The sequence below is a fragment of the Tetrao urogallus genome (assembly GCF_951394365.1).
Source record: "Tetrao urogallus genome assembly, chromosome: 1".
Lineage (NCBI taxonomy): Eukaryota > Metazoa > Chordata > Aves > Galliformes > Phasianidae > Tetrao > Tetrao urogallus.
Window position 1 is genome coordinate 122,551,212 of NC_136813.1, and position 12,518 is coordinate 122,563,729.

At 41.1% G+C, this 12,518-nt stretch overlaps 1 protein-coding gene across 1 annotated transcript; it reads right to left on the reverse strand.

Moving 5' to 3' along the window:
* Positions 1 to 4,361: 4,361 nt before the first annotated feature.
* On the reverse strand, positions 4,362 to 12,096 carry CREBL2 (cAMP responsive element binding protein like 2; the record flags this gene model as incomplete). Its single annotated transcript, XM_079550565.1, has 3 exons — positions 4,362 to 4,562; positions 5,263 to 5,460; positions 12,082 to 12,096. The coding sequence occupies 3 exons, from the start codon at positions 12,094 to 12,096 to the stop codon at positions 4,362 to 4,364; spliced, it is 414 nt and encodes a 137-aa protein (XP_079406691.1).
* Between the last annotated feature and the right edge of the window lie 422 nt (positions 12,097 to 12,518).

The following is a 12,518-nucleotide window of genomic DNA, read 5'->3' on the forward strand; positions in this document are numbered from 1 at the left end:
ACATGCCCAGTATTTAACTAGTGTTGTCAACATTAGCAGCTGCTGTCTGTTGCCCCTATCTGTAAAGTGTTGCCTTCCTTCTGATCATACAGCTGAAGAGAAGAACATCTGAACAAGCCAAAAATCACAGCAGAATAATTCATGTTTTTATGCTGGCCTCTGGGAAAGGAAGCCTTGATGGCTTTTGAAAATAGATGGCAGGTCATCTGTGGAAGAATGAGGACTCACAGAAGTCTCCTTCAGTAGTGTGGAATGGATGCACACAGTGAAGTGGGAGATTTCAGAAATTCCAATCAGAAAATACTGATGCAGCAATACGGCAGGATCTGTGTTCAAGAGGGAGGAGGAAAGAATTGTTTTTACATCAGCAGGTATCTGGGGCAGGCTGGTAAGCTCTACAACAGGAATATGCAGCACTGCTGTTGCCAGCACTCTGTACCTTGACCAAAATACATTTTCAAAGTTGCCATTAGAAAGAAGGAATGGAAAAGATCAGCTTTCATACCATACAATTTCCATTCACATCAAACATCTTGTCTCATGAAGGTAAGTTACTACTTTTACAATCTACGTGCATTCTGAATATCTATTAGCTGCAGCATAGTTAATAACAACATCACTGCCCACCACAATAGTGTGGCCATACGTAAGAGTTGCTCGAAGCAGCAGTTCATAGCTTTGTCTTAAGCCTTTTTTCAGTTATAAGCAGACACAGAGAAGCAGAGCTAATGTTGCACAAGCTATGGAAGTAAAACTTCCACCTCCCAAGTGCTTTTTCTGGAGGAGAAAAAGAAACTGAAGGCCAGTTGTTGGCGGGTTTGTTTTTTTTAATGAGATGTTGCTGAAAATCATTAGCTGAACAATGACAGTGTTTTCTAGCTATGACTTAAATGAGGTAAAAAAGAGAATACAAACAACAGCATGAATAATACAGCAATTAAGCAGCAGAAATGTGCAGAAATTGCGTAAGAGAATGGTTGTAACTGACCATGCTGATCCTGCTTATCTATATATATAAATCTATACATTTCATAAACACAGCATCACTTGTAGTCCAGTGATTTCATTTGGTATGAGATACCACAGAAATTACTGCAAATAAGCAGCCTTTGTTGTCCAATATAAATGCACAAAGACATACAAGAAATCCAACTATGCACATAATTTACAGTGAAATTGTTGCTCAACGCCATTAACAGCAGGAGCTGGAGTTTTGCCTTCATTACCTACACTAGGAATTTCTATGTGAGCTGATCCTCTATCACTCATGCTACAACTCTGAAATACAATATGGAATAAGGATCTTATTTCAGCTTTTCCTGCCTGTAGACAAACCCAAAACATTTGCCTCTTACATTAGCAGTAATTTCATTGCTAATTATAGAGATTATTACTTCTTGGAAAGTAGCAAACTAGATTACAGCTAAACTTTCCCTTTCTCCTCACAGGATGCCAGAAAAGGCTAGATTCATTATTGATGTAGACTAGTCTTCAACCTAACATGCAAAAGTTAAAAAAAGAAGTCAGCCACAGACACCTTCCCAAAGCTAGTCATGGTTCCAGCTGTCCCACTGCCCACTAATGGTGCCCCAGAGCTCACCCAGGCTCCCAAACACAGCCCCATGATGCCAACTGTTGACTAAGCCCAGAAACAGGAGCCACTAGAGTGGGAAACAAACACTGTTGCTCATCACATCCAAAAATGTCAGTTCCCCATTTCCTTCATAAAAGAAAACTCCCAGAGAACTTTCTTGCATAGTACCACAGAAAGTGAAACCACAAAAGAATGGAAGGAAGAGAGCAGGTGTGGTATTTTTTATGAGATCAATGCTGCGTTTATCACAGTGAAACTGTTCCAGTCACAAATACCACACTCTTCCTGTATGTTTTCAGCATCTTTGATTTAGAAGGATACTTAGGTACATAAATAAGTTTTAAAATATATGTTTAATTATATGGTTTACATATGAAACTAGAGGTGCTGTGTAAGTCTAATGCTACCTAAATCCAACATGTTACGCTTCTGGCATGCTCATGTTACAAAATCCAGCTGCAAGGTTCATGGATTATAGTACTGAACATCTGGCCTACTTTGTTATTTGTTCTTATTTTTTTCTTGCAGAGAACACAGAAAAAGGACAGGCAAGAATGCAACAGATCTATACTTATGGTTGGCTTGTCATTGTCTTTCAGAAAAAACTGCAGTTCAGAGCTTAAAAAAGGGGCAGGAAAAAAAAATCAACTCATTTCCATATCTGTTTCAGCGTTACTTAACTTTTCACAGTAGTTTTCTATGTCTATGCAACATTTCTGGAAACTGCTAAGTACACGTGTGGTAGGTCTAGAGAAAACCATGCTTTAAGGATTAATACAAGTACTCAGAATGAAATTCTGAAAAGAACCGTGTGTTGTACAATGAAATATGACACTTTATTATTTTCAGTGCTTTTGACTAATTGAAGATAATTCCAAACAGACATTATTAGTTCAATAAAAAGAATGCAACATTCAGTCTAGCAAAGTCATTCATTACAATATTTATTTTATGAAACAAAGAAGAAAATATAAAATGACATTTTTCTCCGTGCATCTTATAAAATACAGAGAAAGACACTGTCACAAACAAAACAGAGTACAAGCAAAGCAGAAGGCCCATTGAAAATCCTGGGAGCTCCACTCTTTGTATTTCATCACACACACACACACACACACACACACACACACACACACACACACACAAAAGAGCATATGCAGAAGAAATTGTAGTCTAAATGAAGGAACAGGTCATCTGTCAGTGTCTTAAATAAGTAAATCTGTCCACAAAACTTTTGCCCTCACCTCTGTTTTGATAAGACTGAACTGACGCAACTTGTTTTTCTATTTATCTGTTCTTGGTATTATCTTTGGCTGGGAACTCACAGTGGAGCTCACATCACATCACAGCCTAAGAAGATACCTGGGCTCAAATTTTAGGTAGATACAAGAAAATAGCAGGGCACAATTGGTGGCAGCTGTTCCGCTGCTGTAAGTACGGTGTAGGCTTTGACTGTCTTACTGAGGCTAACCCTGTGAAAAAATACATTGGCAGAAGCAGAGAATATATGTAGTACTTCTCTAAGAACTGATTAACATAAAGGACATTTAGTGTTATAAATGATGCAGAAAACAACACTTCTAGTCAGGTTGCAAGTTACTTTGCTAGAAAACTTTTTACTGAAAACTTGATGAGACTCCTTTTCCTCGTCTTGCAGCATTCTATTTAGCTTTAGCAAAGCTGTTACAAGATCTTTCTCCTGCTTTTATTGTACGGAACCTCCGAGACTCCCATGATGGTTACCAACCACATGACTACTGACCACAAAGCCAGTCTAATTCTAGTCTCATGCTTCTAACACAAAAGCAGCCCTCATCTCTTACTAAGAATGTCCAAAAGCTACATAGCTTTAAATACATAGCTGTATTTTTTGGGGGTGAGGTGTAGAGAAAGGAAGAACAAGGCTCCACTTAACACAAACACCTATTACCCCAGAAGCCCCACTCCATGCAGGTTTAAGAATACCACAAGCAAAGAGTTTCACATGGGGAGGAGTGAAGAGAAGACAGCAGACTGGCATCCTTCAACCTGGACCCAGGGATGCATCCACTTCTCCAATAACAGCATTCTTCTGCTAGCAACCAAGCTATCTCTGCTGTAGTGCAGAAGGTTCTGCATTTCACTCCTGTGAATGATGCACCAGAGGGAAAGACTGTTACAGTGACAAATGTGGTTTCTGCACTGTTTCTTAAAAGCAAAGCTAGAAAGATGTAAATCGTAATTTAATCTGTAGCATGAAATATTAAAAGACTAGAAAATAGGAGATACAGAATTGCCTGTGCTACCTTGACTTGGTCCTTTGCACGCATGTATCAGCAAAATGAAAGATCATGTAACAAAGTCATCTTCCAATCCCCAGAAGAATCTTATTTTATTCCACTGACAAGCACAAATGAGGCAGAAAAAAAAAAACTCCATTGGAAATCACAAGTTCAGCACTTCTCATTTTTGAGTGGCTGCAGCTAGAATAATGTTTTCTTGATCAAGTTTTAAAAATTAAATTATGTTAGGTATTCAATTTCCCTCACATTAGGAAAACAAAAAATGTAGTAGACTATGGCCTCAGGCCTTCACAGGCCTTACTGAAACACAAGGATTGAGTCTATTTTTAAAATAACTACCCAGCTTCCTAACTAGTATGATTTCTGTGTTGTCCATGTAAACATTACACAGAATCTTTGTACCACCCACTAAACCCTTTGCTTCAATCAACTATTTGTGCCCAAGAGTACATCCTTATGTTTCTTCCTACACCACAGCCATCCTCCTACACTATAAAAGATGTAATGAAATAGGAATTAATTATAGTCGGATACTTACAAGGATTGCTGCTGTTTGGTTCTGCCTTCCCAGCCTTGGTGAGTTTGGCTGAGTTCTGCTGTGCTTTGCCCTGCTCCTCTCCTGTTAGTAAGGCTTTTATTTCAGAGGGGATTTTCCCCTGGTCCATTGCCATGCACCACTGCTTGTACTGAAATACACAAACATGTTAAAGCATTAGCAAACTGCCAGGATCACATTAGCAGTCTAAACAAAACTGTAATCTTTACCTTTCAATATATTCGTTTAAGGTTTGAATTGACTGGACTGAAGCCTTTTACAAAACTGCAGAGTACAAACGAGCTAAGCATGTGTCCCTGGTTGCATACCTGGCTTCAGTAAGTCCTGTTTCAGTCAATAAGCTGCTACTCGATGGCAGAGCTAGACACAATACTGTAATTATTAAACAACATGGAACACTTTGTGCATTTTCTTGCAGTTGACATGCCAGAATACCGTTCCAGTTCATGGCCTATTAAAAAGAAATATTTCACATGACTCTGGGGCTGACTATTAAGAGGTCCTTCCTGATTGTGCAAGGCAGAATTAAAGGACATCTGCCTTGTTCCTAACTCCCTCATCTAAAATTCTTGATTAACAAACCCATAAAACGGTCATATGCAATGGTGCTTTCTTAGCTTACTTCTAAGCTAACCAGCAGATAACTTACAGCATGATGTTCATATTCATCAAGCAAAGTAGGCAAGCAGCTGAGTGCATCTGTTAAGGATGTTTTAATAGTATATGGCTAGCCAAATCCCACTCTCACTTTAGTTAATGCAATTACACAAAAGCCCACAATGGTAGGCCCCAAATAATACTGAAGGTCAGGTTAAGTGATGATTTCATACCATTTCAAGCTCTTCTCTGAGAGCACAGATGGCTCGCTCTCGGCTTGAAACCAGCTCTTCCAGGTACTGGTACCTCAGCTTCTTCCTGGCTCTGCACTCTCTTGCACTCTGACGACTTCTTTCAAGTTTTGCCTTCAAGTCTATTTTGGCTGGTTTACGACCTCGCTTTCCTGGTTTCTTTACTTTGCCTCCAACCACCTGAAAATGAAAGGCACAACTAAAGATGATGATGTTCTGCAAAGAGAAAGCTGAAGCCATGTAACTGTGCCTGTAGCTGTCTCAAGCAGAAAAACTCGCACATACCTGGACCAATTCTAGAGCACTAGAGGAAAGAAGATGTAGCTCGTTTCAGAGGCTGATGTACAAAGCTTTGAATGTAGCACCAAAAACAAAATAAAGGGGTTAGATTTGATATTGCATCAGTTCTTAATTAGTCCTACTGCAAATGTTACTAATTGCCAAATTGGAGGAGCAATATCCCAGAAACATAGAATGGCTGAGGCGAGAAGGAACCTCTTGGGTTCATCTGGCTCAACGCCAAAGCTCAGGGTGCTCAGGATCACATCCAGACAGTTTCTGAGTATGGATCCTCCACCACAACTCTGGGCAACCTGTGTCAGTGCTCTGTCACTCACTCATTGCTTCTTCTGGCCCTCTCTTCAGCAGCTCTGTATCTCCCTTTTCCTGCAGAGCCCTAAACCAGACACAGGACAACAGATTTCTAGGAGGATATCTGAAACATCTAGGAGGGAAAGAGATGATTTCTAGCCAAATTGTTTTAGTATTATCAGCAACCCCTGCCTTAGTACGTGCCAGCTCAAGAAGACGTTAATATAGAATTTTACACTTCAAATTTGAATAAAAACAAAACAAGATTTATATCAATACAAACCAAAGCTTTGTTTTGCTGCAATAAAATGACAGGATTTTCAGCCTATTCTGAAGATAAAAATCTCCAAATTATCTGCACCTCATCTGAAATTCCTCTGTCTTGATTTATTTCAAAGGAACCTTCTGAGTATTTTTTTACTGAATAGGAGATTCAGTTCCACTCAGTCCTACCTCTGCCCTCTGCTGCCTCTATTTGAGCTGTACCGAACCACTTCATATTTACATCTGAAACAGTTTGACACAACTTGGAAAACTGTCTTCTCATGCAACCCATCCCAACAGTAATTTCTGCCACTGTGTAATTTAGATTTCCTTTGCAGAAAAGTAACCACATAACTTCTCGCCCTAACCACTGACAGTTTTGGAATCATTCTGTCCTTTCCTTCGTAGTCCCATTTTACAGGTCTGAAAGCACCTCTTCCTACAAATACAAAAGAAATAGTTTCCTTAAAGTTTACTCTGTGCCTCCCCACCCAAATATGTTACTCTTATTATGGGAACGTGGCCTATGAAAGCCTTTTAAGTACGGCATGAAACTCAGCACACTGGCCATAAGGCCATGACTTCAGTCACAAGTTCCATTTCCCCTCTCAAGTGAGGGGAAGTGAGAATTTCTCACTATTTGCATTCTGACCACACTGTTTGACTGGAGAGGGTGTGGAGAAACACACCTAACACACCTATATATACGAATTTCAATGCCAGCCAATGATTCACCACACTGTGTATAAACTACTTCTTCCTAAAAGACACTGCTCAAAATATCAGAGTTCATAAAGAAAAAAAGACACTTTCTACTGTATAATGCTGCTAAGTAACTCAGCTTCAACATTCAAAGAAGTCATTTGTTCTATAAACTTAGCAAGCTGCAATAAAAACAATAACATAGTGAACTGATGTGCTAGAATGAAAAAACAGATCATACAATCGAGCCTATTCTTTCTTTGGAAAGCAAGTCAACAATCACATGCCAACATAATGTACCCTTTTGTACATTGCCTCTCCTAATTTATTCAGGAGTAGCTGCCCCTCAGAATCAAATAGAAAAAGTACTTAATGGACATCTAGCGATAATGGAACAAACATAACACATTCAGAAAAGCAAACAAAAATCCAGTCTTTTACATTTGAACTACAGAATACAGATTGAACGATTCATTTATTCCACAATGCACTTCCTAAAATCTTTTAAGCTCAGATACTGTTTTTCAGTTAGTGCATGTGGGAAAACATTAAACTTCAAGCTCTACAACAAGACAGTCTGGTCCAAGACACAAAGCAACATCTGCTACATTTGTTGTTCCCTTTGCTCAAATTTGGGGATTTCCAAATCTTAACTTTAATCTCCTCAGCACTCATCTGATTACACAGCAAGCCACCAAAGTTGTATAAAGCTAACCAGCCATGGCCAAGGGAAGCAGCAGCACCAGCTAAAGAAAGGTGGCTGTCCTTTTTTGAGCATGAGAAGCACATCTCTTCCCTCATGTGAGAAAGGATTGCACCCTGTAGGTCACTGTTTGCTAGGGCTCTTACCACCAGGACTGGGGAAATAATGAAGAGCTTCCTCCACTTCTAACTCTTCCAGCAGTTGGACACCAATCGTCTGCCTTCTCACAACCCCAAAGGATTCATACTGTCTCCATGGCACCATGTAATCAGAGTCACCCACAACAGCTAATTTAATAAGTGATTTAACCAAATCCTTCATCCTTAGTCATTTTTCTTTACCAATATTTGGAAGCTCCTCCTGTAACTTTAAGCAACCCAGCTGGGGAAAAAACAACAACAACAAAAAGCCTGATAAATGCTTCATTGGCATCCCACATTACCAGATCCTTAGTCACGTTTACCTAGTCAGTCACTATGCTGATGTGGCAGAAAAAAAAACAAAACAGAAATTCTAGCTGATCCTCAGCATGGCAGAGAACCAACAAAAAACAAGCAAACAAATGTACTGTCTTCCCCCTGTATTCCCCTGGAGTTTATAAAAGGATAGGGACTAGTGGGGATTTGTTTTCTCAGGGAGTTATACGCCATCAGGACCTAGAACAATATTACTGATAAGATTTGTCACAGAAATGTTAATAATGACACGCATCTGTCAGAAATTCATCCAAGTCCATATTTCAGTTCAATCAGAATTCAGAACACAGCTTATCTCCCTTTCTGATACAGCACTTAGACTGTAACATCACTCTTTGGCTAACAGTTTTTGAGTACAAAATTATTCAACCTGGAACTGGAAATAGCTTCAATTATCTGCCCTGACACAGAAACAGCCATCAGATTTTGGGCTTATTATTATTATTATTATTGCAAAAACAGTTTCAGCAGATGTCTGCAGATGAATGGCCAGAATGTGTCACAGAGAAGCCCTCCATGGGAAGGAGATATTTTTTATGGCTACTACCATTCACCTGCCCAAGGAACTGAGCTACTTGGGATAATGCTGGCCTGTCACATATGCAGGAACTGGATAATCTGGAAAGTTAAAACAATGCTACATTTTTTTCTTCAGTGCTGCTAATGCTGACCAGCCCAGTACCTTCCAGCAGTTCTTGGCTCATTCACAGACAAATAAATAGCTCCTAAGTGCTATACCAGCCAATGCTTTAGATCCAATTGAAGACATCATATTCAGCAGACTCTTGTTTGTATTAGTAGTATAGGTCTGCAGAATCTAAATGGTGATCGTATGCAGAAATTATAGAAAACCACAAAAATGATTGGGAAGGAACAAAATAAAGCCTAAACTCTGCATTCACTGCAGTAGAAAGGAAAAATAATCCACTGATGCTTGCAAACATTTTTTTCAAAATAAATAGTCAAATTAAGTTAGTTACAATAAAGATAAATTTAGTCTGCTAAGTAACAGTACATCACATGAGGTTGTAGTATAGAACCCATCCAGAAAGTACTCTCAGCATTCTTCCATTGCACAATATTTTATGCACTTTGCACAGATTAGTTAGTTAGCTTTCACTGGCACACTCAGTAACCTGAATCATACTGAGCAAGCATCTGATAATGATCCAAAAATGTAAGATACTACGGGAGAAAGCAATTTATACACCTTAAGCAAGTATACCAATAGAAATTGATCCAAAAGGTCTCCCTATACAAACTGATTAATTTATTAAGATAATCTCTAGCAGAGAGGGTCATACTTTAGCTTCTGGGGTTTTCTGTTGTTGTTTATTTTTTATTAATTTCAAAATATCCTTTTAAACTTGAACATGAATGAAGTTTTCTAGATCTAATGCTTCTATTTTCTGCCTCTCTCTTTAATTCTTCATACAATCAAATAATTTTAGGGGTTGGAAGGGACCTCTGGTCCAAACCCCCTACCCCCTACCAATGCATGTTCCCGAAATCAGGCCACAAAATAAAGCACCTAGACAGGTCGTGAATATCTCCAGAGAAGGAGACCCCACAACCTCTCTGGGCAGCCTGTTACAGTGCTCTGCCACTCTCACAGTAAATAAATTCTTCCTTGTGTTTGCTCAGAACTTCCTGTGTTCATTTCTGCCCATTGCCTCTTGTTCTATTGCTGCACATAGCCAAGATGAGTCCCTTTCCCCCCCATCAACTTGACTCTCACATTTTAGATGTTTATAAACAGTGATGTTTATAAATGCCTACTCCAGCCTGAAGAGTCCAATGTCTCTCAGCTTTTCTTGGCACAGGAGTTGCCCCAGGCCCCTAATCATCTTTGTGGCCTTTCTCATTTTGAGGAATATACTATGGCTGACCTATTCCTCTAAGGACCTCTTAAACCAGATAAGGCTAAATTATAGGGTCTCATCTATTGGAAAGTAACCCTGTAGAGAAGGACCTGGGAGTACTGGTGGACAGCAGGCTGATCATGCAAACATTACGCCCCATGCCAAGCAGTGTGTCCCGGTGCCCAAGAAGGCCAATGGTATCCTGGGGCACATTAAAGAGAGCATGAAAAGCAGGTTGAGGCAGGTGATCCCTCCCTCCAGATGAGGCCACATCTGGAGTACTGTGTCCAGTTCTGGGCTCCTCAGTTCAAGAAAGACAGGGAACTACTGGAGAGGGTCCAGATGATTAGGGGCTTGGAGAACCTCCTGTATGAGGAAAAGCTGAGAGACCTGAGACTGTACAGCCTGGAGAAGACTGAAGGGGGATCTTGCTAATGTGTACAAATATCTTAAGGGAAAGTATCAAGAGAATGTGGTCAGGCTGTTTCCTTTTGTGACTGGCAATACGACCAGAGGCAATGGGCTCAAGCTGAAACACAGATCGTTTCACCTGCAAATGAGAAAAAACTTATTCACTGTGAGGGTGGCAGAGCACTGGAACAAGAAGCCCATATCTCTTTCTACAGAGATATTCAAAACCCACATGGATGTGACCCTGGGCAGTGTACTCTGGGTGACCCTGCTTGAAGCAAGGGAGTTGGACTAGTTTATCCCAAGTGGTCCCTTCCAACCTCAACCATTCTGTGTTTCTGTGATAGAGCACTAAGAATTAGAGAAAATGTACAGCTTGCAATTCCCAATTTTTTACACAGACAAACAGAAACTCTGAACATGGGTGGATGTAGCTATAGAATGGTTACCTCACTGCTGATGTAATTTATTTACCTCAGCTTATACAGGAAAATTCCTTTCACAGTCAACTCATTCACTTCCACGATAAGACTCTCAGATTACACAGTCCAGCCCTTCCAACAATGAGGAAAATATGATTAGGTGGAAGCTTTAAAAGGCTTCAAGGACATGCTGGCTTGAGCTGGCAGATCATGCTGGCTATAAAATGAAGTATAAACAGTGCTTGCTTCATTCTCACATAGCAACATAAAATGGGAAGTACCCTCCCAACAGAAAGGGGATCTCTTCAGTGGAGCCATCAAACTCTTAAGCCTCGTAAATTTGTTCTGAAAGTAATTGCAGCTCTACAAAATAACAGCGAAATTTTTTTCAGAGCAGCAGTCACTTACTGAAAAACATCAACATTTTCCAGTAGAAGATATGGGGATCTGAAATCACCCAAGAGTATTATCTAAGGGAAAACCTCCTGACAGAAATACAGTTTGCTCTTTTCCTTACTAACAGCCACATCCAGTAGTTCTGGGCAGCGCTGCTTTTCAGAGTCGTCATCCTTAAAAATATCTCAGTGATAGGCATTACATAAAGACATCATATTAGGAAAATGTATTTGAGACTGAAGAGAAGAAAAGGAAAAATCCCACTTTGCATATTCTTTTCTTCATTTTACATGAGTTTTTCTAAGGAAAAAAAGAGCAAACACCTGTGTTACTGATTGGGTGCCAATGTAAAGTTTATTTAGTCAATGTGTCCAACAACTTTTTCAAGAGAAGCAGATTAGTGAGACCTCATGAAACACAATGATTGTATTAAAAAAAAAAAAAAAAAAAAAAAAAAAAAAAAAAAAAAATTAATGAAAAATCTGAAGATTGCCTGTTATAAATAAATTAATTCTAGGAGAAATAGCTATATACACCTCCAGAATTAAGCTTTCTGTATCTTCTAAATTAGTGCCTGACCATACATACTGTTTCATTCAGTTCACCCACACGATTGTAAGCATTTTGTTGACATAAGTGATTCTTGACAAATCTGTAAACACGGATAAACCACACGGAGCCAGGAGTTGGACTCTGTGACCTTGGCAAGCTCCTTCCAACTCGGGATACTCAGTGATTCTGTGCAAATTACCCCATCCCACGGCCTACCTGACTGCGCTTCCACCTGCCCGATTCCTGGGGACTCTCCTTGCTCTCAGGCACAACACCGGTACCCACAACCGCCACCGCAGCCAGCCGAACCATCCACCGGGGTTTGTGCAGCTCTGCCACCCGCCTCTGAAAAAGGACGCGGCCTCCGAGGAAGCCCAGCTGCTTTCTGTCCCCGGCACTAACACGCAGGGACGGGCCCTTACCTTGCTGTCATCCATGTGCCCCGCCAGCCCCTGCAGACCCACGCAGAGCGCACAGAAGCCGCCCGCCCGCGCTTCGCAGCTGCTCGCAACGCCGACGCTCACCGTCCCGCAGCCGCCGCCATCCCGCTCCGCGCCGTTTGTTTACGGCCGGAGCCGCGGAGGAGCGGTGCGCGCTGGGAAGGGTAGTCCTGTCCCGCGCCGCCGCTATCGGCTGCCGCGGAGGTCGGAGCACGACGAACTACGAGTCTCCAGCAGGCCGCGCGAGGAGGAGCTCTGAAGTGGCTCCTACGGCTCCGAGGGAGAACTACATTTCCCAGGAGGCCCTAGGGCCGTCAGTGCCCGGCCCGGCGCCTGCTCCGCTGCGCTGCTGCACGAGCTGGCCTTCCCCTTCTGCTCGGCCCGCCCAGCCCGCGGGCCCCGGCCCTTTTGCTGCAAGA